Below are 26,216 nucleotides of genomic sequence, written 5' to 3'. Positions count from 1 at the left end.
TTCAATTTGGACCCATCAGTAAACCATAGCTGGGAGCCAGGTTTGAAAGTGATAGAGTTAGTTCTCCAGTCTGTTCGTTCATTGATTATAACTTGGAAGTTCCTGAAGAGTATTGGTTTGGGTGATAGTATATCATCCCTATGAAGAATGGGACTATGTAGGAAGTCTTCTAAGATCTTTAAATGTCCTTTCATATCCCCACTTTTAAGTTCAGATATACCTTTTAATCTTAAGGCACTCGAGCGAGCTTCCCTTTCAATTAGAATTGGAAGCGGTGGTATGTTCAGAAGCACACCCAATGCATCCGTGGGACATGTTTTCATAGCCTCTGTAATACTAACACATACCAGGCGATGCAGTTTGCTTAATTCGTTTGCTGCCTTTCTTTGCTTGACCTTGTGCCACCATGCTAAGGATGCATAAGTGACTATGGGTTTCACAACTGTGGTGAATGTCCAGAAGGTCATTCTAGGGTTTAGTCCCCATGTCTTACCAAAAAGCCTTGTACAGGCAAAGAATGCCCTTGTGGCTTTTGAAGTAACTCTCTCAATATGGCCAAGATAGTTCGCTTCTGTCGAGAGTTCAAGTGTTGTTCGATTAAGGATCGGACATTTGAGATTTATGTTCCTTCTCCTAGTAAACGGTACAAGTGTTGTTTTGGATGGGTTGATGGAGAGCCCTTTTTCCGTGCACCATTTGTTTATTATTGTAAGGGCTTGCTGCATGCGATCCGAAATGGTTTCCTCATGCCAGCCTAATACATAAACTACTAGGTCATCAGCGTAACCCTGAGTGTGTAATCCTAGGTTATTCAGTTTGTGGAGAAGTTCATCTATGACTAGAGTCCACAGAAGAGGAGAAAGTACGCCACTTTGAGGGCAACCTCTTGTGGCTTTAATAGATTTGATTGTTCCTCCTAGTTCGGTGCTGATCGTCCTAGATTTCAGCATGAATATTATCTATCTTATCTATCTAGTGATGGGTTCAGGTACCTCCTTTAGATATAGGGCATTATAGATTGCCTCATAGGAGGTGTTATCAAAAGCTCCTGATATGTCAATAAATGCACATAGAGCTATCTGTTTAGACTCAATAGCCTTTTCAATAACTGTTACCAGGCTGTGTATTGCAGTCTCAGTGGATTTTCCCTGTTGATAGGCAAATTGAAGTCGATGCAGTGGGAATTTAGCTAGATTGTATTCCCTAATATGCTAATCAACGATCTTTTCCATTGTTTTGAGGAAAAATGAGCTGAGACTAATTGGTCTGTATGATTTAGGCAATTGTTCGGGTTTTTCCCCTACCTTTGGAATAAATACAACCTTAACTTCAGCCCATTTTGTAGGCAAATATCCTAGCAGTGTAGTATGTATAATAATAACTGTCGTTCCCACGGCAGTCGGTTCTACGTAACCGGAACGACCCAGATTCATATTCGGTCAAGGACTGTCACTTGTTCAGCATTCCTCGTATATGTATGGGGGAAAACAACAACAATAACAATGATAAACAAACAAAAATAACAATAACAATTGTTTTTATTTAACTTTTTTTGCCTCCATTTTCATAAAATAACCTTTTCTGGTTTTTATTCGACGTTTGTTTCCTTTATTTGGTTTACTTTACGTTTGGTTTGACAGCTGAGTTCGAGAAAATTCCATTGAAAATTAGGGAAGGCAACAATTTGTGCGTAAATCGTTAAGTAATTGGGATTGAATTACTTAGAAATGATCTTCAGGGAATTACGTAGTTCTATGGGTAATTGGGAAGTGAATTACAAATGGGGGCAAGTTACATACCGTAATATAGCATAAATTGAGCAATCGTCAGAATTTCCAAGCTGGCCTATTCACAATAGGTATCTTACGGCAACCTATATTATTATCAGTTTTATACCTTTAAATCTGATTTCATAATTTATATAATCGAACTCGACCGCGTTAGTTCCCTCAACGGTACTGGAACGGCCCGGGTTTGCATCCGGCAGGGTCTTTCATTTCAGCAGTATTCCCGAAGCGCTCAACGGAGAAGTTTACAGTGTTACAAAAATAAAACAACCTGTTAAGAATTTCTCTTTAGTTTTTCATATGTTTATACAGTAGTGAATATTTTCTTAACAAGAAGAAGAACAGTATTAGAAATTTGTAAATAAAAATAATTAGGAGAAATGATAATTTATGGAGTGTATATAGTAAGCAAATCTGGTGGACTTATTTATAACCTGGATAGCAATGTGCCGCGCATAGAGCAAGAGCGTTCGTTTACGTATCCTATTGATTTGATGCTTGACTATGATCCGAAGAAAATATCTGTGGTCTTTAATAAAAAAGATGGTATCAATGGTCAGTAGTATCCGCATTTTATATGTTAATAAAGGTAATGTGTTAACACATCTAATAATCGTAGTTGGACATGTTTTGATGGCTGTGAACGGAATGCCAGTGACCGGCAACACACTGGAAGATGGTCGTGATGTCAAAACAGTGCTGGAAAACGCAGAGAACTATCCGCTGAATTTGAAGTTTTGCAGGCCAAAATTGACTACCAATGAAAAGATTGTACAGGCCAGTACATTCTATCCCCTCTATGCATTTGCGAGCCAACTCAGTCCGGAACCAAAAAGTTCTGGCATTGAAATATTGGAAGCCGATACATTTACTTTGCACTGTTTTCAAACACTAACCGGAGTGAAATTCATAATAATTTCCGAAACAGGTCTAAGTGGAATGGATATGTTACTTCGCAAAATTTATGAATTGTATTCGGATTATGTTCTAAAAAATCCCTTTTACGCGCTAGAAATGCCTATACGTTGCGAATTGTTTGAAAATAAACTTAAAACGTTACTGGATATGGTCGAAAAGACGGGAATAAATAACTTGGATAAATAATATTTATATTTCGATTCCTAATAAAAACCTTGAATAGATTAAAAAAAAACACCAACTATTTGTGCTGGGTGCGTGGATTATTTTATTTTTACTTTAAGCTTGTTAGATATAAAATGTTTACTATGCATTTTCATTCCTTACTATTAAATTGCACATTCAACAAAACAATAATCTTAAAAAATAAAATGGTATAAAAACAAAAAATGTGTATATAAATACGTATATGTATGTATATTAATAGGGAGTATTTGCTATAACAAAATTAACAGCTGCCAAAACAATAAGATCTGACCAAGAAATACACAGCAAAAATGCCTAATGCTTCTATATTCCTCAAACGGTAATTTCCCCACAATTATCTCTGATAATTATGAATACTTTCCTTAGAAATGCTTTTTATATATTTATCTTTTATACTATTTTTACTTATTTACCAAACCACGGGCTTTTGGATAAGCAGAGGCTGGTTTTTTGGGCACTGTACGGCCAGTAGGCGGGCGCCTATTCGAGTCAATGGCCGAACCAGGAGAGACTGTGCTACGACTAGGCTTAATATTGCGTGGGCCAGCCACGGGAACCACTCCAACACCATTTGGCGTTGTAGGACTATTGTTAGTTGATGCTAAGGCCGTTGCATTAGCACTAGCGTTAATAATATTTTCAAGGCGACTGCGTATGGAATTGGTGTGTGAATCTACAATGTCGATGTCATCACCTGTTTGCATAGCTTGAGCTAATACAGCCTGCAGCGACGCAGACACTTTAGGAGAACGGTACTCCTGCGTAGTGCGGCATGGCATTTCTAACTCATACGATACAATATTTTCATTTTTAAATCGCAATGAAGAAGAGGTATTTGTTTTAGCCTCCATTAGAGCATATTCCGATATGGGACGGCGGCGTTGTGGATAAGAAACGGGACGTTTATTTAGGAAATTGGAGTCAACCAATGGAACAGATGAGAATTTCCACTCTTCTTGCTCTTCGTCATACTTTGCTTGTGTATAGAGGCGTTGTTTCACTTCTACTGGTACAAAATTATCAATAATTAGTAATTGTCGTTTCAACTCTTTAACAAGTTCGTTCTGCGCCATTTCCAACTCACGTAAATCCTGATTGTGGTCGTATTTACAGTCGTTCAGCTCCTGTTGTAGAGCCAAATATTTAGCATAACACTTGGACAATTTTCTTTTCTTCAGTTCAACTTCTTGCTCTAAAGAAGTAACTGTCTCTTTTATTTCCAGTGTAGTTTCCTCTTGCAGTTCTAGTTGCTGCTGAATTTCGATTTCACGTTTCTTACGTTCTGCAATCTCAACCAGCTTTTTTTCAAGCTCCAACTGACGCTCGCTATATGTGTCCAACAAATTTTTACCACCACGAACTAACTGCGATTCTAATTCCGCTAGCTTGGTAGCGAGTTTGGCAGTCTCAACGCGCTCTCGCTCTAATTCCTCATTGGATTTTGCTGCTTCCGCCTCATTCTCTTTATCCGACTCTGGCTCCTCTTCACTTTCTTCGACTTCCATTTGTACCACTTCGTTGCTAGCCTTTTCTTTCTTTGGTTTTCGTTGACGTTTTTTCCCTATCTTTTCCGTGCGCTGCTGTTGCTTCGGTGCAATAAGTCGCTTCAATCTTTCAATTTCCTCCTGATATTCCTTAAGTTTAGCATCTTGAGGATCTTCATTTTTAACTGGTTTGTTCTGAATAGTTTTAGCCCGGGATGCGTAACGCAAAGTTGTCAATGTTTCGTTATAATTGTAAGACGACGGACCAATATTGGCTATCATTATAGTTTTGGAATTCCCACCCAAAGAATCCTGTAGGAGTCGCGTAAGTTTTGAATCGCGGTAGGGCACATGCGGCGAGTTCTCTGCTAATGCTGAGATTACATTTCCAAGTGAGGAAAGAGCAAGATTTATTTTGCTTGCCTCTTTCAGGCGTTCAGCCGAAGCACCTGTTTTCGATTGACGCTCGCTACCTGCTAAATCTATCAAATTAAGTTTTCCAACTTTGATAGTGTTGGTTTCAATGTCACACATTTCTATGCGAATCATAAAGATGGCGTGCGATCGTGAACTGTGTTCATTCATGTTAGTAAAGCCTACAGTACGATTCTTGTTGCCAATGTGCATAACATTAAGCATATCGTCCACACTTTTACAATTAATAGCATGCAAATTAGGCACGTAGACTCCCGAACCACGCTCACGCACTTCCAAATGTTTGGAATTTGGTTTCAGTAAGTCGCGCAGCTCTTCCATATATATTTCTAAATAGCTGACATCCACAAGAAATTGAAAATTTTCCGTTCGATTTATATGAAGCCAAATTTGCTCAAATGTTCGAGGAATAATACCCTGAAGTTCATTGTTACCTCTTACACCTTCCATGGTAAACGTTTTTCCAGTTCCAGTTTGGCCGTAAGCGAATATGCAGCCATTGAATCCTTCAAGAACTGAGCTTACTAACGGAAAAACTACTTCGTTATAAAGGTTGATTTGCGATGCGCTGGCATCATAAGCCGCATCATAGGTGAACATTTTAGTTTGCTCCTTGTTGGCTTCCGTCAAATTTGTAATCTCTACTACACCACGATTTGGATATACGGAGACCACTTCCTCAGACCCCTCCGATTGCTCTCGGTTGCTAATTGGGCGACAACGCACCACAACTTGGACACACTCATTTGGTGTTTGGCTGTTGGCAGTGCCAGGACGTCGTAGTCGAGCGCTCATATTGTGCTACTTTATGTAATTATAGGAGCAGTCCAATGTTTGTTGTGGTCGTTACCTAGTAAACACATAGAAGAAATTTTAAAAATCAATATCTGTCAAATCTGTGCTCTCGTCTTAAAGTTAACTTTTTGTTTTTAAGTAAAACAATGGTTCTTATTATTTCTGCAAATCAAATGTTTAAAAACCTGTTGGAAATTGCCTAAAATCGAATCAAGATGTATAGATACCAATAATTTTCGGCTCTTCACTTTTCTTTCTGAAATGATTCGCAAGTTGAGAATAAATCGATTGACTTAGAGACACCCAAAACAGAGCTCGTCGATAAAAATAGTTCATATTATCGCTTTTGCTAATATTTATAATATCAAGTGAACTCTGTGATATTTTTCATTACTCATTACAGGCAGAGAACGCAGAGAACATTAAATATAGAGAAGTCTCAATGACAGGAACGTATGGAATTTTCAGGGGTACTCGTTTTGCGCACGAGATACACCACAGCCACATTTTTCACCAAAGTTAACAGAAATTTGCTCAACTGGTCAAATTAAACAGCAGTTGAGTAAAATTCATTTGTACGAATGAAGAAATAATGTTAACCTTTAGGCTAGCTACAGGCACTTTATCATAGAAAACAAATACATATGCTAAGTTCAATAGTGACTTAGAAAGAGCAAACTATCCAAAAATATATACATACATATATTATGTCTGTCTGTATAAATTTGTTGAATTCCCTTCAACCAAATCAAAATCCTTTATAGAAAACGCTTCATTACTAGGCACACAGAAGGATGGCATAAGCAAATTTAAATTTGTTCTCTGGTACCTGTGCCAAGCAATAGCATTAAAGTAGCTGATTTACGTTTTCTTATATTTATTTGTTAACTGTTTAACTGTTAACCTTTTGCGCTTTAAATTAATTTCCAAAAGCGTGTGACTATCCCGTGCAAAAAAATTCCAAATGAGCTTTTACTTGGAATAATTTCTGTTAAAGCTTTGGGCAGAACGCGTGTGCGAAATGCACATAATTCTACTATTTATTATTTAATATATAATACATATTTTATATGTAATTATTATATATATTATGCTTAATAAAAGATTGGCTATTTTTTACAGTTCTTTATTAAGTAAGGAGCACAGAAAGCTCTGAAGACGTGCGTGACACGTCTTTTATTTTGAGACCAAATTTCGTTGGACGTGTAGAGTACGTCCAAATAGTGGAAGAGGTTAATCTTTGTTTATAGATTTTAGAGTGAATTTCGTTGATTGCTCAACTGCTTCGTATAAAGGGTTTTTCAATTGGCGCGGGTCGATTTTGGCGCCCTGTGGCAGCCATTTTGTTTTGGTGACATCTGTCAAATCTTTGGTTTATTATTCAGTTGTTTATGCCAAATCATCATTGCAAGTTACACGATTGAACAGCACGTTCAAATGATAAAAATTTATTATCAAAATGAGTGTTCATTAACGCAAACGTTGCTCGCATTGCGCCCATTTTTCGGTAGACGTGGTGGCCCTCCAATTTCTTATGGCCCATATTGAACCATATGGACCTAGACGACATGTGGTTCCAGCAGGACGGCGCTACGTGCCACACAGCAAACGCCATTTAATTCCATTTCATCATCTACCCGCCCTTATTGAAAATCCCTATATCTCCTATAAATAATAATATTACTACATAAAAATTCAATCGAATAATCTCAAGTAGTGTTCTAGTAGAAAGGGGTTTTTGTTAATATAATATATATGATAGGCTCTATTAATTGGAGAATGCGGCTAAAATGGTAGTCCTTGGCTGACTATAAGTCACGGACGTTGCGCTAAATTGGATTCGAGAGAATTGTGAACGTATAAACCAACATTCGCAGTCATTTTCTATTTAAGAGGATGAATCTTTATATTTGATATATTTTAGGTGAATAATTGGTAAAAATTAAAATTCTTGGCAATCGTGCATGGAAGCACAACAGAGAACACAAAATAGGAAATGAAACAATAAAGTTGCAGAGAAAATTCTCAGTTCCAAAGCTATGGCGCATGGGAAGAGGAATTAAAATTCCAATTAGAGTGAGGCAGATGAAGCTTTTTGTGCAAAATAAAAGTTGTGCAAATAAAAGTGTAAATAAAAACAAAGCATTGAATAATTCGCTGGACAAATTTGAAATAGTTAAATAAACTTAACAGCGACTGCAAATGTGCATTTAATAATCCAAAACGTTTTGGAGTACACAACGCAATGAGTTGTGGAAGACAGCCGACAAGTGATTTAAATTAAAAGATAAACTGGATTTGCTTTAGCACTAAAGAGAAGGTGAAGGTGGAAGAAGGTGGCGGCGCCAATCGAGCCAACAGGAGTACTCAAGTAAAGCGGTAGGAGGTGCATGAAGATCGAGCGGTGCTCGCACTGGCCGGTTTGCTGTTTTCTTGTTCGTTGCTCGTTGCTCGGTTTTTTCTTGGCGGTACGTGTTTGATTTTGGGGATTTCTGCGCTCAGTGGTTGTTTGGTCTTACCTCTTTGTTCAACGTTAGCTGCGCGGCAAGAAAATCGTTGTGCCAGTAGTGAGTTCATTGTTTTTTTCTTTATCACGCTTTATTGTTTTCTTTTGATTTGCCTTCGCGACTTGCCGCCTGAAGAAAAACCGAGTTAACACGCAATGGCAATGGTTATATTGTTTGCAGTGCTTGATTCAGTGGGCACAGGTAAAATCTTTATGGCTGCAAATAAGAAAATAACGAAAGTTTTAACGAAAATAACAACAACAGAGATAACTACGTGAGTGGTTCGGTCTTGGTAGACGGTCTGGTAGCTTGCCTGATTGCTGTCTTCGTGCTGCTTGGGTGATTCAGTCTCGAGTTTGAGACTTGTAAAAGTTGCAATAGTGCCAAAGCACTACGGGCAACATCAACGGCCAATAATACAACAACCTATAACGCTGGCGATGAAAAAGACGAGCGCATAGGCGGCATCATCAACGAGGGTAAAATAAGCAGAAAAGCGCACGGGCGAATGAAAAAATCGTGGTTATACATATTGATGTTTTGTCCGCTGTCGATCGAATGAAGAGAATTCTTGCACGACAATTGACTGCCTGCATAGTAGTAACGAATTGACTAGGTAAGTATATTTGTGATTATTAATAGCTATGTTCGCACATATATATTGCATATGTATTTTATCATCATATACCTATAGTCCTTACTAAAGTGTTCATAGCGATTCTAAATTTTTGAAATGATATTGAGTATACCCAGAAAGCAATATTTCTAAATTTGGTTGATATATTTTTCTGAAATAAATATGATTTTAATTTCGTTCATAGACGTGGGAAAAAATTAAGTGTATCCAATATGGAAATTCTCATGAAATTAAAATGTTCAACGACTGCGCCGGCGCACGGTAATAGCAGCACACACTCTACGCTCAAAGTCGTTGACCATCATCATCAACTAACGCAACAACATGCTGCTTTACTACCACCACCGACAACAGCACCACCTTCACTCGTCCGTCTGCCATCGCAAGCAAACATTAATTTTAACTCTCCATCATCACTGCCTCCAATTGCGCTGCATTCAATGCCTCGTATGCCAACATCAAGACCATGTATGAATTATTCAAAGTCTCTGGATTGTTGCAATGCCGTTGCTGTTCAACAGGAAGTCGAAATATTTGATTTGCAATGGGACCAGCAGGGACGTCGCGGCGTTACATACGAAGTCGCAATGCAACGGCCACCGAGCTGTTGCACAAACATTACTGGAAGTAATTTATGTGAATCCCCTGCCTGTTGCACTGGCCCTTGTACCCTACCGGCATATAGTACACCACCGACAATATCTCAATCCGCGGCTACGACCCCACTATCTCAACCCCCGCCTTTACAACAAGCTCCTTCTCTTCATCCCCCGCCTTTGGTATATCCCATGGTGTCTTCCGAAGAAACGTTTGAAATGAATGCAGTTGGAGATATAAATACGCACTACGAATACCAGGAGCCAGAAGAGAACTTTATTTCGATAGAAGATACAAAAATTAAGGGCCTTCTGATGAAAATTGGTCGTGAATGTGCTTTAGAGAAGAAGAGAAGTAGCCAATGTAAAAATAAGTTGGCGAGTAAAGAAAAAGAGCAGAAGGTCTTTTTTGAGATTATAGATTTGGATGATGAAGATGACCGTGAAGAATTACGGCAAATAAGAAATCAAGTGGAAAATTCCACGCAAAAAATGCACAACCAAAACAATCTCCAGCAAGTTGGCTTATCTGTAATAACTGGATCTGCTGGAGGGGGTGAAAAACATAAACAAAGAATTAAATCTCCCAGTATTAGTCTCATTCCAAAAAGTCCTTCACCCATGTTAAGGGAAGAGGCAACATTGCATCAGAAGAATATTGAACCCACCAAGGAACGTATAATTGCACATATTGATCTATCTGATAGCAGCGATTCGGAAGCGGAACAATGTAATAAGCCTGCTGAAAACGTGGATAATTCAGAAAACCAAGTGGATGTAGATGCTTTTGATACTGACGACGAAGATGAGTTAACTTTCGCGGCTGCGGCCGTAAGTTGTGAGCTGAAATGCGATGATGACGAAAATGCTGACGCTGAAGATGTGAATGAAAATGCAATGGCGAATGCGAATATTTCCAACGACGATATTGTCATTCTTAATTCAGATGATGAAAATGTCGAATTCATCGATAAACACGAGAAAGGATTAGAGTTGCATTGGGACGACCTAGATAGACGAGAAAAAGGTCGACAATATTTCGAATGCTATTTGTGTGGGAAAAAAGTGCAATCAAGTTACAATTTGAGGAGGCACATGATGATACATACAGGTGAGTACGGTTATTTTATTTTAGTTTAAGAGTACACTGACGATAAATACCATACATCAATTACTTATTGAAATAGATGTGCATGAGTATAAGTACATGCTTATGTACATACATATGTATGTGTTTCGCCGAAGTATACGAAAAATTAATTTTTTGACAGAAACTATAAATTTTTAAATGATTTTGCATACATTTCTCATAATGAAATTTCAAATTAAAACAAGCAAGGAAGTGCAGAATACGGTCCGAATGGCACATTATGCATTCTTTGGCTGGGAATATGTACCCTTTGGCGTTGGATGGGAATTTTTGGGATCCAACAAAGTCATAGACAATCAGAGTTATATAACTTGTAGCATCAGACGAACGTGCGAAATTTCAATCTTATCCAATAAAAAAAGGGCGCAGTTTTATCCGATCTCCATTAAAGTTAATAATGGGCGTAGCTTCACGCAATTTTTTATATATTATGCATTCATCGAATTTCCTTTTTCAGGCAAATCACTTTTACCAGATTTTATCCATTTTTTTTGTTTTTTTTCTTTTTTAAAAATTACTTTATTTGAAATGTGGGCATTGTTAAGACCGATTTTGTCCATTACCATTTCCTATTTATCTTCGACAAAGTATTATGTATACCAAGGTTCTTTAAAATGTATTATTAATGTGTTTAAATTATAAAAAATATCGGGAAAAATATGGAGTAAATGTAGCAAAAACTAATTCAATAATCAAAGCTAAAATTGAGATACATACTTCAGGCTTGCTCTGTATTATCCCAATATTCGATGGGCTACAAAGCTGCATACTGATATTTTTTTTTTATTCTGATCAAAAAGTTTGAAATTTGACGAACATTTTTTGATTTTGTTGTAATTTGCAGATACTTTGCAACTCAGATTTATATGGTTTTTGTAAAATAAAGAAATTAAATAAGAAACAAATACATTGTCAAAACGTGTCTGTTCACGAAGCAAATAATTTGTAATATAACAACCAACTGAAAGTCTCCGTTGTTAGCGCTGCGTTGTGTTTTTGTTTATTTAACAATTCTACTGGTATTTAAGCTTTAAAAAATATATAAAACTAGCTTTAACCCGCGGTCCCGCTCGTGTAGGAGTAGTTTTGAGTGATTTAGGATATGTATATAAAAGAATTACACACAATAATTTCATAGAAAATAATTTTTTATTAATAACCATAATATTATATTACAATACACGGCATCCGTTGCTATGCATCGTTGAATAAAATCAAAACAACCAATCAGAAAAATATCAAGCAAAATTATTTTTATTGATTTTCTATCTCAAACCGTTTTTGAACTTTGCATTTGGGTCATAGTTGAACAGCTTATGCGGATTATGAACTCTAGAGTGTGCTATAAATAGTGGGAAATAGGAAAAACTAAGATTTTTTAGATTAAATTTAAGCAAATATTCGATTATTAGTGACGAATGAGAGTGGTGGCGCGGCCTGGGGGCTGTGGGGAGGGAGTTCCATCATAAAAACATGCCTATAACCTTCATTGGGTGAAAATATGAATGTATAAAAATTTTTACGTCATTTGGTGTTGTCGTTTCGTAGTGATGCGCGGACAACGTACAGACATTCACCTTTATAGTATAGAAGATTTGTAACAATTGTTACAAACTATCAAGTTTGTTCATGTATCCAAAAAACTTGCAAAGCAGGGGAAAGTGAGAGAACAAAATTACATTTAATTTTGAGGGGAAGTTGTAAGTTTTTACTGAATAAATTTTTACTGGTAAGAATTTGCAAGTGGGGAAAACAGCTGGTTGCAAACTAAAAACAAATACAAATGAAAATTTGCGAATTGAGGCAAAATTTTAAATTGAAATAAAAATGGTGATTAAAATGGAGAATTTAAGTAAATATTATATATTTCAGATGAAAATTATAAATTTTATTTGAAGTCATATGTACATATATTAAATAGGAATAGGCCAATGAAATAGAGGAATGTACTTCTGAACCACAGCCTCCAGTCACCGTTACGAAATACAAAGCGAAAGCACTCAAAGTAGCTTTTGTGTTTTATGCTTCTACTTCTCGGGTATTAAGTAATTTGGCAATACATATACAGGGTTTGATTGAAAAGTAATGAGCCTTATTTTTTTAAGCCGTTTTATTAAACCTTTTGGCTTATAAAGCGTTTTTCAGTAAGAGCGCTTCAACTTTTTTTTTGAATAAAACACAAACGGTTTGACTTTTTTAACTAATTTTTTTTTTTATTATCGAGTTTGAACATATACATTTAAGTATTAAATTCGATTTCTTTTGCATGACCACCGCGTGCACGTTTTACGTAGTCCAATCGTTGAACCCAATTTTCGACCAGTCTTTTGCATAAATCGGCCGAAATTCCAGCAATTTCGCGTTCAATATTGGCTCTGAGCTCACAAATCGTCGCCGGCTTGTTACTGTATACCAATGACTTCACATAACCCCAAAGAAAATAGTCTAGAGGCGTCAAATCACACGAGGGCGGCGGCCATTCGACCGGTCCATTTCTGGAAATAATGCGCTCATCGAACTTACTCTTCAACAAATCAATTGTAGCGTGTGCTGTGTGGCTTGTGGCCCCGTTCTGTTGAAACCACATGTCGTCTAAGTCCATACCATTCAATTGCGGCCAAAAATAATCGTTTATCATGTCGCGGTATCGATTTCCATTCACAGTAACGTGGCGATCGTTCTCGTCAACGAAAAAATATGGGCCAATTACGCCGCCGGCATGTAAACCGCACCAAACAGTGATTTTTTCGGGATGCAACGGTGCCTCAAGAATCACGTGTGGATTGCTTTCTGCCCAGTAACGCATATTTTGCTTGTTGACAAAGCCATTGAGCCAAAAGTGAGCTTCATCACTGAAGATGATTTTTTGGAAAATTTTTTAATTTTCATAAAAAATTTGCACCATTTGCAATCGTTGCTCAAGTGTTTAGCGTTCCATGATGAAATGTATACTAATGAAGTTTACAAATGACAAGCGAAAAAAAATATTGCGTCGTTCGCCCTCCCTATCGGAAAAAAGTTGAAGCGCACCTATTGAAAAACGCCTTACAACTAATATTCTTCAAAATAGGACCCTTGAGCGTCAGTACACCGCTGGTAGCGGTCCTTCCACTGCATGAAACATTTTTTAAACTCATCCGCCGGAATTGCGTTCAATTCGGCTGTCACAGTTTTTTGGATCGCCTCGATGGAGTCGAAACGCCTCCCCTTCAGCTTTCTTTTCAGGCGCGGGAACAAGAAGAAGTCCGGAGGGGACAGGTCTGGGCTGTAGGGAGGGTGGGGAAGCACCGGAACCCCCATCTTGGCCAATGCAGAGGTGCAGAGGAAGGCGGTGTGCGCCTTGAACGACTTGTGCCACCGTTTTACCTGGGCACTGGACAGAGATTGGTCCCCGTAAGTCTCCTTGAGTAGCCCAATGGTTTCGGTACTCGTTTTGTTTAGCTTTACGCAAAATTTGATCGAGTAACGTTGCTCCAACGATCGCTGCATTTTCGCCACTGTAAAATCCTAACACACTTTTAAAACAGCTTTCACGCGCGGAGCGATGTTGATCCCACCGCTGTTGCTAGCGAACTGGGACCGGTTTCTAGCGGAAGGGGAAGGTCCAACGATCATTTTCCCCCACCAGCCGATTCGGTTGATCGCTTGACAGACGCTCCGCGCGGGAAGGCTCATTACTTTTCAGGCAAACCCTGTATGTACATACATACATGCATAGATGGAAGGAAGGAAAATATGAAGAATGCTGTGATTGCCACAACAATACGATTGCTAATGGAATGTTCTTTATCTGAGAGCGATGATGAAATGGAACAAATTATTGTGGACAAAGTAAAACCATTTTATGCTAAGCTCGTTATTCTGCATTTTATTTTCTCTATTAAATTTTTAAATTTAATACGAGGTAGCTCAACTGAAAAAAAAATTTTTTGTGATTTTTCCCGCGAACAATTTAATCAGCAGTTCGCAAAACTTGAAAATGTTACTAGCTTTGCGTTCATGTACTATTTTTTTCTATTTTTATCTTTGAGAGCGAATTTTCGGATATTAAGTTATCCACAAGTTACTGGATAATTTTTACTTGAACAGCATTATTATCCATTTAGAAACTAATTTACGCATAACTATTACGAAGCTAAAATATATTTGGTACAGCCTTGTTTAAAATTGTATGTACTTTACACTATTTTATTTATACTCTTCAGGCGAACGTCCATTTGGCTGTGACATGTGCGATCGACGGTTTCGTGAGTTTAGTGATTTAAAGAAGCATCGCCGCCGTCACTCAAACGAAGCTAATTTCGTTTGCATGGTGTGCCGCTCGAAACCACCCATGCTGCAGGACCCGACGCGCTGCAATGACTGCGATTCAAAGACAAGTGCAATAACAGCAGCAATGCGTACACAGCTTCCGCCATCTGCTCCTCCCTCACCAGAAAAACGACAAACACCACCATTACCAACACCGCCTCCACCACCACCTCCACCACAACTTACTAAAAAACCATTACAACCAACTGGACGCTTACGCAATACTCCGGCAGCAACCACAGTCACTTCTACTGCAACGAGTAGCAGTAGTAATGTAAAAACATTGTCAAAGCCTACATCACAGCCTACCACTTATGCCGTTTCTCCCAAGCATCCCAGTCCAACACCTTTACTCAACTCGGACATGCCGTCGTTGGTGCCCATAAATGCACCGATTACTGTTAACAAGACAGTCACAACTAGCACACAGCTACTACTCGATAATATTCCGGTCGTTCACCGACCCAACTACAATCAGCTAGGTGTTATAACACGCAAGGAATTTCCCTGCCCATTGTGCCAGCGTCCATTCGGCACACGTCACAACCTTAAGCGCCACTTTATGATACACACCGGCGAAAAACCATTTTCTTGTAATAAATGCCGCAAACCGTTTCGAGAATACTCAACTCTAAAGAAGCACATGGTGACGCATCAACGTGATCGATATTATAAATGCCTTCATTGTCCGCGGAAGTATCGTGACTACTTGGACTATAGCGAGCACAAGAAAACGCACGCAAATGAAGACGACGATGATGACGATGACGATATAAATTTTGATCAGCAACATTTGAGCTCATCCAGTAGCACGTCCAGTCCCCAAAAAAGAGCAAAAACGCGCTATGATAGTAGCTATGACTCAAATGAGGAGGATTCGTCTACAGAAGATTGGCTTGAGTGTTGTGAGTGTAAGCACCGTTTCACGGAAATCGAGGCATACACAAAACATTTGAAGGAACACGATCCTTCAGTGTACCTCTATGAATGCTATATTTGTAAAAAGACTTTTGAGCAGCGCGATGAACTGGTCGAGCACGTGAGTGCGTGCAAGGAAGAGTTGCGCGAAACGGCATTACAACGAGCAACGTGCTTCAATTAGAAATGTAAACTCTTCCGCAAGTTAAATTATTATTATGTTATATACATACAAATCGCCCATCTAAAAAAAAATTTAAAATTTAATTTTTTTTAGTGAAATTTGTCAAAATGAAATAATAAATAAGCAAAATTTGGGCCGTAAAAGTACTTAAGCTTTTCGCAATTTGTTGTAATTATCACTTAATGTTGCTAAGCTAAAATAGTTCTCGTTTTTCACAACGATTCCCAGTGACATTCCATTCTAATATTTAAGGTCATAGTTTGATTATATGTGCGTACATGCCTTTGTATGTTTGTACAGTTTGTTGGTAACAAAATGATATTCCAGAGAATTAAAAAGTAAAAGTATTATGAGATTAGATAAGTAAGTTGTAAAAAAAACTTATATAGAAGATATTACTATTTTTAGCGCTGTCATTGAGTATTTCTGTGTACTTTTGGTAAAACAACCTATTTATACTTTGCGCTTTCTGCCTGCAGGAGACGCCTTTTTACTGAGATTTATTTCACGCGTATTGTTAAAGAATTCTTTATAGCAATAAAAACTCGCTGCACGTCGAAGCGAAAGCTGTCAAAGTGAAATAGTTTGTGATGCCAAAAGTATATTTGTAAAACCCTATGCATTTTGCACCCTTTTAGTGCAATATACCCAGTAGCTACTTAGGCACTTTTTATTTCTAGCCCTTATTATTTATATATGCAATATTACATAATCGAAAGAAATTCCTCAATTATTTCCATGTTCCTACAATGCTTTCCGCAAAATTGTCTCGATAGTGTCTCGAACGCTTACGCTTTAAAATGGTATATTGATTGATGTTTGCAAAACATTTGTGATTCTGAAAATGTGTTTTACCCTTTTGGTCTTTAATTTTTTTTAAGCTTTAAGTTATATTCATACATATATTTATACGCAATATTTTATGTAAACCCTGATACGAAAATTTCTTTAAAAATAAAGTACACATGTTTTCATTAATTTGTAATTGCATACATTTTTTATTAGTCGAAAAAGTTACATGTCGCAACTTAACTGACAATTTGAACCTTAAAGTGTCCTGCTCTTCGGAGTTTGAGACCCTTCAGCTAAATTAGGGTTTAAACTTTGTTACATTTCGCACACAACTAGTTTTGGCAAATTTGAGTTACAATACTAATATATGTACATACATGTGGAAATATGAACTTTATCTTGGCAATAATACCCAACTATTCGCCAGAGACAATGCTCACATTTACATATTTTATTATGTGTATGAAATTTAGGTGTTGTAAATATGTAGTGAAATTCTTGACATTAATTACGAACGAATTCTAATTCATGTAATTGAACCGAAACGTTCTTTCTTCTAACCTATCCAATTGCCTTTTTGACAATTTTCTTAGACTGTGTTATGGATAACTGAACAAATTAGCGAGTAAAACTTGGCTTAGCTTAAATTGTGCATCGTCCACTATTTATTGATGCATGCTGCAAATTAATAAATATTGTTTTTATAAACTAGTGATACATCTATGTATCGAACAAAAAAGAAACAATTTTATTTTCAAATCTTAAGCGAAATTCACTTTGCATACATAAATTACGCTAATGTACACACAAACATACTGACTTAAAGTAGCACAAACGTTTTTATGTTCAAATGAAAGGACTGCAAATTTATCGCTTGCTTGTAATTAGCAGGACAAGCAAAAAAGTTACAGCAAATGCGCTATGACATGAATGTGTGATGACAACTAAACTCTACAAAAATGAGTTGATAACAATAAGTGATGGCGGAACAATATAATATATCTGTAAACTTAAATAAATTAGCATAAGAAACTTGCAGTGGCTTTGTTTTATCTATTTCTAGTAGTTTGCAGCCCCCTATAACTTTTGAGTATTAAGGGCAATACCAAATATATATCGAAACAAATGAGTGCAAAGTTCCTCTTTGAATAATTGTTAACTTAATTTATTACTAAAAACAAACAACAACCGCTATATTTATGAACCGCTTGTGCATGCTGTAGAAACTTCTGTGGCTACCATCATAGCAGTAGAGCTTCCACTGGTGCTATTTATGTTAATACTTTCCATCGGTTCGCCGCCACCACTGCTCACAATAAATTTTTTGTGCCCAGTTAAACCTTGTTTGTTAATGTAAAAACTTTTCTGCACAGCCAGCGGACTAGTGCTAATATCGTCAACGTTCAGTCTATTAAGGAAGCTTGCCGCTGCTTTTGAGGCGCTGTCGCAGGAAGACGATTCGATACTGATGCTGGAGCATCCGCCAATTGATGACGTCTCACTCTTTATATCATCCAATAATGTGGCATCATCTTGTATATCGGTGTTCATTGGATGCACCCCATTCCCTGCGATTGTATCGCCACCGCCAACAGACGCAGAACCTGTTGAAATTGTGTTGCTTGCAGCTTTGTCCTCATTGTCTACCACAGAAATTCCCTCATCGATTCCGCCACCTCCGATGCACATTGGCTCACAGCCACCAGAAACGGAAGAAGTAGTTGAAGAGGAGGATGAACATATACCTGAGGTAGTTGTTGAGTCGATGATCCCACCACTTACGCTGCTACTAGGCGACGAACATGCTGAATTATTATTTGTATTGTTCGTGCACAACTTTGAAATGAATAGCTTTGGTGTTATGCGGCCATCATATGTACCAGAATCAGGACTGGGACATATTGAAGAAGGTGATTGGCAAACCGGTGAAGAACCTCTACTGTAATGAAAAATGGTTACTAATAAATAAACAAATCAGTTAGATGTGAATTAAATTTTACCTCTCAGTAAATATTTTCTTCATTGGTGGTTGGGAATATACATTCCAATTACTTCCTGCGCCACTATCATCCAACTCAAATTTACGTTTAACAGGCCCTAATTGTGAGGGCCGCATAGCAATTGGTGACATTGACCGTCGTGTGGCGAAAGTGCGTCTTGTTGGGGATGGTGACAGGCCGTATGGAAGCCTCATTCCAGCACGATTACTGAAAATATAAATACAGCGATGCTATAAAATACGTTTTTCATAATAACTAATTCCGCTTAAATACCTTGTTGGACTTGGACTTGAACAGCTTGCGACACCAGCGGGCAAAATCACTTGCAATGGATTGCTGAGTTCCTCTGATTTGCAGGACCAATTTTCCGCAACTAAGGTCAAATCCTCCCAGCTTTGAGACATCTGCATGGCACTGTGTACTTCGCGTTCATGATTTGCTTCACGACTATTCAGCATATCCACGCACTCTTCTTGCCGTAATTGCGAGACACGTGGCGTAAGACATAGGGGTAGCCCACTTGCCACAGCCGCACTGCCTGCAGCTCCAGCTACTCCATGTGGTGTGTAACTGGCGGAATAACGCCGGGCTCTTGGTGCGAATATATTAAACACCGGGGCGGGTGAAACCTCCCTGAAATTTATGTGGATCAATATATGCCGCTAACACAAAGAATTAAAATGTAGTAAACGCATACCTGGAGGAAGGATTTGAACGTGGTATTCCAATGTGTATATTATGCCCGAAATTGTTACCACCTGAAGCATCTCCAATTGGATCCCGCTTAGTAAAAATTTGATTTTTCTTTGGCGTACTTAGAGCTTCTTTGGAGTTAGCACTCCTACCAGCGGATACTGCTGCGTTACCACTGTTACGCATTGCCATAGCTGCTGCTGCTGAACGAGTTGTCATTGATGTAGATGAAGGACCAGCGCGCAAGATTGGTACACTCAAACAACGTTTTAAGGTTTTGTTATTATTTAATGTTTCAGTTGAATCAGCTGTTGTTACCCCAACATGCACAGAGCTCGATGCTAACTTGATTGTTACTTCTGTTACAGTTGTAACTGGTTCTGGGCTTAATGCTTGGGGAGGACCCTCAGCTGCTTGATTTATTTCTCCTAAGTCCATTGTATACTGTGTTTTGACAATTTTCGGATTCAGATGTTCTGTTGTCACTTGATTTACGCTCACTGACCTTTACTGTGGAAATGAGTAACAAAAAGCACATTATTATTTCTGGGACTATGCACGACCAGGCAATTGTATTCGATGCTGGGGAACCCAGAGGCGGGTAGACACACAGGTAAGTAATCGGCGGTTCGCAACCTGCTGAGCTGTTAAACACAAACCGACAGCTCGCTGCTCGTTTTCAGCATTGCGATGCGATTAATGCTGCCACATATTACATACGAGTTTTTTTAGTGTGCACATTTTCCCCCCATTTAGGTAAAATTGACGTTTACCACGCCAGATAAGCAACACAAGATATATATTTACTGAATATGAATAACAAATACGTATGTGCATGCTCGTTTAGAAATAAACAAAAATATTAAAACTTATTCTATTAAGTCAGTGATATAAACTTCTAATTGGATTTTTGTAAAATATATTATATATTTATAGATAAAAGACATTTTTCATACTTCTGAAAGCGTCTACAAGAATTTATTTACATTTACATTTTTATGTTGCTTTACCTTTTGCATTAAAAATTATACATCACTTATAAATTACATCCTTTCTGTAGAAATACAATAGAGCCCCAACTCAAACATTCAGGAAAGCGGTAAAAAATCTCTAATTAACTAAGATCAGCTCATAAGCAGTTAACTCACTTTAAAAACAGATAGAAATATTTACGTAACCTAGTACAGCTATTCAATTAGTTTCTCTGCCTATTTCTATCGGAAAACTTCACTGTAAGACTTGAAGTTCACAACACAAGAATTTTGGGTTGAAATATAATATATGAACTTCACACAGGTTCATGTTAGTTTTATATGTTGTTTACATTGCGCCACAAACCCATGCTTAAGGTCTTATGCATATGAACAATGATTCCATTTCCATAAACTCCAAATGAAAGTGGTATTTAAGGAGTGTCAAAGGACATTTATTTGTATGACAAACTCTGCGTTTATGAGGGGCGTTTAAAATTAAACTCCAAAATGGTCCATAAACACGAATTTATGGCGCAATATGAACATAATAATATTATGGGTAAAGGGTGGGTATTCTTTTTACTGAAACTCAAGTTATATGGCAACATCATCAAGTCGACGAATACCAATTGATTTCGTGTAGCGAGCACCATTTTCAATTACCAATATCTCTACAAATATTGTAGAATTCTAACAAATTTTACCAATTTTAGTAACTAAAAATCTTATATTTTAGTTTACAGTAAGTTTTATAGAAGCACCATATCAGATATCTGAGAAATTTACCTGCAAAATATTATCCTTTCTCCACCTATTGCTTTCGTATACGCACGAACTCTTCTTCATACACGTAAAATATTCAACTACACGATTTTCACGACCACTTTAAACTATGAAATCGAATAGCTATTTGCACAAAAAGTGTTCTATTCTTTCATTTAATATTCAGAGTTTGTTTAGCAATTATTTTTCACCAAAAACTTGTCTGATTTATAAGGTTTTTCTGCCTTTGAAAAATGCGAAATCTCCGTGGCTGCTGACATCTCTGCTACTTATTTCAGTTACTCACAAACTTCTATAATACAGCGAATACCAAACTGTTCAAAATTGGTTCCGTTCGAAGCTTGAACTGTTCTTTGGCATTCAGCAATTTCAAATTGTACTTCTTTTCGAATATTAATGTGGGGTTATGTTTGAATTTATTTAAAACTGAAAATTAGGCAAAAGTAAAAATTTTGTATCCAACAGAAAAATTTTAAATGCAAGTAGACATTACTTAAATCCATTTTTACTTTTACATACACAATAACATTGAAACTATATATATAATAATGGTAATACGGCGACATAACAATTAAATTAAGTATTCTTAAGACATCCTCGTTCCCACGGCACATTCATTAAAAGTGATTACATTTTTCCAAAAACAACGTTTTGTACATTGGAATGTCACGACAGAAGGAAATAGAAAGGAAAGAAGAAAAGGACGAACTGCGTTCAAAGGCCAACATTCGTTTGAAGGTAGAAGCATACGACGATGCGAATGGAGCGGCTTTTCATCATTTCATTTTTTGCTGGCATCCGAATGAACACGGCGAAAGAAAAGAACAAAACTGTCGGCTTACTGTTATTACATTCAATAGATTCGCCTTGGTTTTACGGTACCGGAATGACCGCCAGCGGCATTCCTCTCTCATTTATGGGAAATATTTATTATTACTATTGTTGAGCCATAATGCACTGCGACCTCTGATGCGATCCATTGTGCTTGTAAGCCTATAATTGGAGGCTTCTGATGAAGTTTAGTTTTGTATGTATGACTAATGGCCTTAGAGTAGAATCACGTAGTTCTACGAGTCTTCGTCTTGCGAGAGCTGACACTCAGTTAGTAAAAACGGCAGACGCTTGTTCCTACTAATTCTTGTTTCTTGAAATGTTAGCGAAAGTTCCTATGTCCTGTATAATTTGCGGTGAGAGTTCGTAGGCCCCCTCTATCCAGGTTCATGAGCCTATTTGATGGGGAATGCTTATGCGGTTACAACAATAAAAAACGAATTTCAAACGCCTGATATAATTTAAAATTCTCTATTCACTGTCGAAATTCGCTATTCACAAAAGTTCCTGCGTGCTTACTGCTTGACTTCACCTTACAGAAATTTTCAAATATTGAATGTGAATTTGCTGCATATGGCGCCGCAGTTATCACCACTTTTTAGTTAGTGAGAAAACCCATCGGTGGGTTTCCTTTTTACATAACAGAGGAACCAAAAATGCCCATCGATGGACATAAGGCGCTAAAGGCATTTAAGTGATTCATCATATGCCATAAGTGACGTATTGTCTTATGTAATAGAGTTTTTAACGTTTAACTCTCATTTGTACCAATGGGTCCAGCCAGACCTTTTTTAACTTTGTTTCACTATTTTATATGACAGGAGGCTCTTTTATGTTTTACTGCTTCTTGATATCCTTGGTTTGGTATTTTAGTATAGTTTCTTTCATGCAGCTAATTATAAAATTGTATAGATATATAATAAATTAACTTTTTCAGTGAAAAAGTCACATTGAGTACTAATGGGTCTAGCCAGACCCTTACGCGTATAACGTAGTGGCAATATACTTTTGTATGCACCGGCCTCCTTTATTTTCGGTTTGTGCATGGCTCTCTTTGCTAATTTGAATTTGAAATCCCGTAATACAAAATATTTTTATTTCTTCATATTGAATGTATCATTTGAAGTCATAAAAAAATTGTTGTTTGCATTCAAGTGAAGAATAGTCGGTGTTTTCAGTGAAAGCGTGTATTTATTGCATAAAAATGAGCAAAATAGATTTTATTTATGATAATGTGCCACGTAGTGATCCAAATTGTTATGAGTTGGTCGCAAATGCGTTGGCCGAAGAGATTGAAAATGAGAGCGAAAATGGCGATAATGATTCTAATTTTGGTGCCTTAGACGATGAAAATGAGTCGCCACTTGAAGCTTCAGATATTGAAGCTGAATATGAAATTGAAGTCGCGGAAGATTATAGTAGTTCAGAAAGCGATGACGATTTCAATACTGATGTAAGTAACAACTTTATTGGCAAAGATGGGACAGTTTGGAGTAAGACAGTGCCTCAAAGTGGTCGCATTCGCCCCCATAATATACTGCGTTCTTCCGGTGGACCAACTATCAAATCGAATTCGCCTGTTGAAGTGTTTAATGCATTTTTTACACCAAATATATCATATATTATTATAAGCGAAACAAACAAGTACGGTACGGCAAAAACAAATGAATGGAACTTGAAACATCCTACTAATCTAAAAGAATGGCAAGATCTTAACGAAGCAGAGCTGAGAGGTGCTCTTGGTATTCTTATTGCAGCATGATTCAGCAATAACAATAATCAGGCAGCGTCAGTTTTGTGGAAAACGAACCAGATGCCAATTTTCAAAGCAACGATGTCTTACCGTCGTTTCTTGACAATATCATGTTATATACGCTTCGATGACGGGCGTACTAGATCTTTTCGCTCAGAAACTGATCAAGCAGCACCAATACGAGACATTTGGAACTTTCTAAATGAAAATCTTCAAAAGAATTTTCCACCGTATAGTGAGATAACGAACAACTCTTTCCTTATCGAGGAAGAACAAAATTTACACAATATATACCTTCAAAACCGGCTAAGTATGGTATAAAAGTATGGTGGGCATGTGATGCAAAAACCCATTATCCTTTGATTGGAAATATTTATACCGGAAAAGAACCCAATGAGGAGAGAGCAAAAAACCAAGGAGAAAATGAGCTTATACGTTTGGTTTCAAAATATGCAAATTCTGGGCGCACAATAGTTGCTGAAAACTTCTTTTCCAGTTTTAATTTATGTAAGCGTCTAATTGGCTTGAGGCTGTCATACGTTGGAAACCTTCGAAGCAATAAAGCATGCATCCCACCCGAAATGAAAAAGCACAAGAATAGGACAGTTCTTTCCTCTGGGTTTGGATTCCACAAAGACAATGTAGCCATTTGTTCATACGTTTCTAAGAAGAACAAAGCAGTGATATTACTACCAACGGTTCATTATGACAAGGAAGTTGAAGGCGCCAAGCAAAAACCAGAAGCAATAATGTATTACAACAAAAATAAAGTGAGTGTTGATGGCATGGACCAAATGCTAACTCGATACACTACTAAAAGCAAGACAAAGAGATGGACTCTTGCATTTTTTTACAGTATTGTAGATGTGATGGCGTTAGGAAGTTTTGTTATATGCAAAGAAAATAACAATTACACTAAATTAGACGCACGCAGAAATTTTTTATGCGATTTATCGGAAATGTTAGCACTTCCGCAAATCGAGTGCAGACGTAACAACATACATGTTATGAAGCATTCCGCTTGTCGATCTGGAATTGAAGCTATTTTGGGAGAATCTAAGGTATGTATTCAAGAACTTGTACGTAGACAATTGTATACATAACAAGCACATTTTACAGAAGCTGCCCAAAACCATCACAGAAACCAAAAGTGATACCTTAGAAAAAAAACGGGATTGCAGTTTATACCATGCTCAAGACAAACATCGCCGTAAAGCCAGATTCTTCTGCCAGGAGTGTGAAGAAGCTGTTTGCCAGCAACATTCGAAATATTATTACATCTGTTTTAATTGCATAAAAAACAAGTAATTTTAATTTAAATATTTATTTTGATTTATAAAATACTCTATTTAAGTTTTTAAAATGTAACAATAAAGATAAACTGAAGTTTCCACAAAATTATGATAGATTTACTCCCGCCCAGACCCATTGGGTCCAGCCAGACCCATTGGTACTCTATATGACAATTCATATGTCTGTCAAAATAAGGGTTAAATCAAGGAATCGAAACCACACTAACTATTGTTTAATTGTTTGAAATATATTTTTTTCGGTACCTTGCGAATCCCTCAAATATATTTTTAGCTGTTTATACAATAGTTTATGACATACAACATGGGAATACCCCCTTTGTACTATATTGGGAACATCTCTGTAGTGTAGGGTACACATAATATAATTTGTAATTTTATACTTTTCATTTTACAAATATTTTTTAAACATCCCTAAATACTTAAACATAACAATCCAAAAAGCTAAAAGGTTTTCCAATAAGAGGTGTTATTCCCGTAAAAGATCAATGGTTTCGTGGCTTGTGTGGCACGTAGCGCCGTCTTGTTGAAAATAAACGTTGTCCAGAAAAATAAAAATCGTTAATCATCTCTCGACAGCGCAATCCATGCACCGTAACTGTTGCTCCAGCTTCATTTTCGAAAAAGTAAGGTCCAATGACTCCACCGCACCATAAACCGCACCAACCAGTCACTCGTTGAGGATAGAGAGGCTTTTCAACAATAACTCTTGGATTTTCTGAGCCCCAGATCCGACATTTGTGCTTGTTGACGAAGTCACCGAGGTGGAAATGGGCCTCATCACTCAGGATAATTTTTCGATGGAATTCCGGATCATTTTCATGCATTTCATCGACCCAATCAGCAAAGGCACGACGTTGTTGATGATCGGCCGGCTTGAGTTCTTGGGTTAACAGGACTTTATAAGCCTTAAGACCCAAATCTTTATGCAAAATACGGTCTAATGACTTTTGTGGAATGCCTAATTCCAAAGAGCGACGACACTTTCGTTTACAACAGCAATATTTTCGGCTGTTCTAGAGCGTCGTGCACGGGTTTTATTTTTCACATCACTAGTATCTACTTGTCAAATATCAAAAAATTACAGCTTCAAAAGTGACATCTACCGAAAGAGCGGGCTATTCAAAATAACAACTGTTATTGGAAAAAAC

At 37.4% G+C, this 26,216-nt stretch overlaps 4 protein-coding genes across 7 annotated transcripts; 2 read left to right on the top strand and 2 right to left on the bottom strand.

Annotated features, from left to right (window-relative positions):
- The first annotated feature begins 2,070 nt into the window (after positions 1-2,070).
- Positions 2,071-3,012, top strand: LOC128864954 (trafficking protein particle complex subunit 4). Its single transcript, XM_054104762.1, has 2 exons — positions 2,071-2,342; positions 2,407-3,012. Exons 1-2 carry the CDS (start codon positions 2,168-2,170, stop codon positions 2,889-2,891), a joined length of 660 nt encoding a protein of 219 aa, XP_053960737.1. The 5' UTR covers positions 2,071-2,167; the 3' UTR covers positions 2,892-3,012.
- A 72-nt stretch (positions 3,013-3,084) lies between these two features.
- Positions 3,085-5,958, bottom strand: LOC128864952 (kinesin-like protein Klp68D). 3 transcript variants are annotated; one of them, XM_054104759.1, is made up of 2 exons: positions 5,854-5,958; positions 3,085-5,681 (listed from the first exon to the last, which is right to left on the bottom strand). In XM_054104759.1, the coding sequence occupies exon 2, from the start codon at positions 5,624-5,626 to the stop codon at positions 3,314-3,316; it is 2,313 nt and encodes a 770-aa protein (XP_053960734.1). In that variant the 5' UTR covers positions 5,627-5,681; positions 5,854-5,958; the 3' UTR covers positions 3,085-3,313. The 3 variants fall into 3 exon arrangements, with proteins under 3 accessions (XP_053960734.1, XP_053960731.1, XP_053960732.1); XM_054104756.1 differs by having other exon boundaries at positions 5,812-5,911; XM_054104757.1 differs by having other exon boundaries at positions 5,752-5,899.
- Positions 5,959-7,579: 1,621 nt separating this feature from the next.
- LOC128864951 (zinc finger protein 423) lies at positions 7,580-16,907 on the top strand. Its single transcript, XM_054104755.1, has 5 exons — positions 7,580-8,193; positions 8,269-8,334; positions 8,398-8,749; positions 8,955-10,477; positions 14,722-16,907. The coding sequence occupies exons 4-5, from the start codon at positions 8,983-8,985 to the stop codon at positions 15,927-15,929; spliced, it is 2,703 nt and encodes a 900-aa protein (XP_053960730.1). The 5' UTR covers positions 7,580-8,193; positions 8,269-8,334; positions 8,398-8,749; positions 8,955-8,982; the 3' UTR covers positions 15,930-16,907.
- Positions 16,908-17,349: 442 nt separating this feature from the next.
- On the bottom strand, positions 17,350-21,479 carry LOC128864953 (serine-rich adhesin for platelets). Of its 2 annotated transcripts, none has more exons than XM_054104760.1 (5): positions 21,175-21,479; positions 19,419-19,924; positions 18,995-19,354; positions 18,722-18,928; positions 17,350-18,660 (listed from the first exon to the last, which is right to left on the bottom strand). In XM_054104760.1, exons 2-5 carry the CDS (start codon positions 19,850-19,852, stop codon positions 17,919-17,921), a joined length of 1,743 nt encoding a protein of 580 aa, XP_053960735.1. In that variant the 5' UTR covers positions 19,853-19,924; positions 21,175-21,479; the 3' UTR covers positions 17,350-17,918. The 2 variants fall into 2 exon arrangements, with proteins under 2 accessions (XP_053960735.1, XP_053960736.1); XM_054104761.1 differs by having other exon boundaries at positions 17,350-18,657.
- Between the last annotated feature and the right edge of the window lie 4,737 nt (positions 21,480-26,216).

This window comes from Anastrepha ludens, chromosome 5 (genome assembly GCF_028408465.1).
Source record: "Anastrepha ludens isolate Willacy chromosome 5, idAnaLude1.1, whole genome shotgun sequence".
NCBI classification, from domain to species: Eukaryota; Metazoa; Arthropoda; class Insecta; order Diptera; family Tephritidae; genus Anastrepha; species Anastrepha ludens.
This window is presented reverse-complemented; position numbering and strand designations above follow the sequence as displayed.

Excerpts from the sequence above, each read along its gene's own strand:
- LOC128864953 (XM_054104760.1), bottom strand. The coding sequence starts at position 19,852 with ATGGACTTAGGAGAAATAAATCAAGCAGCTGAGGGTCCTCCCCAAGCA. Across the intron at positions 19,355-19,418 it reads CGTTCAAATCCTTCCTCCAG|GGAGGTTTCACCCGCCCCGG; the intron begins GTATGCGTTTAC and ends CATAAATTTCAG. Across the intron at positions 18,661-18,721 it reads AAGAAAATATTTACTGAGAG|TAGAGGTTCTTCACCGGTTT; the intron begins GTAAAATTTAAT and ends TTTTCATTACAG.
- LOC128864952 (XM_054104759.1), bottom strand. The coding sequence starts at position 5,626 with ATGAGCGCTCGACTACGACGTCCTGGCACTGCCAACAGCCAAACACCA.
- LOC128864954 (XM_054104762.1), top strand. The coding sequence starts at position 2,168 with ATGATAATTTATGGAGTGTATATAGTAAGCAAATCTGGTGGACTTATT. Across the intron at positions 2,343-2,406 it reads TAAAAAAGATGGTATCAATG|TTGGACATGTTTTGATGGCT; the intron begins GTCAGTAGTATC and ends TAATAATCGTAG.
- LOC128864951 (XM_054104755.1), top strand. The coding sequence starts at position 8,983 with ATGGAAATTCTCATGAAATTAAAATGTTCAACGACTGCGCCGGCGCAC. Across the intron at positions 10,478-14,721 it reads GCACATGATGATACATACAG|GCGAACGTCCATTTGGCTGT; the intron begins GTGAGTACGGTT and ends TATACTCTTCAG.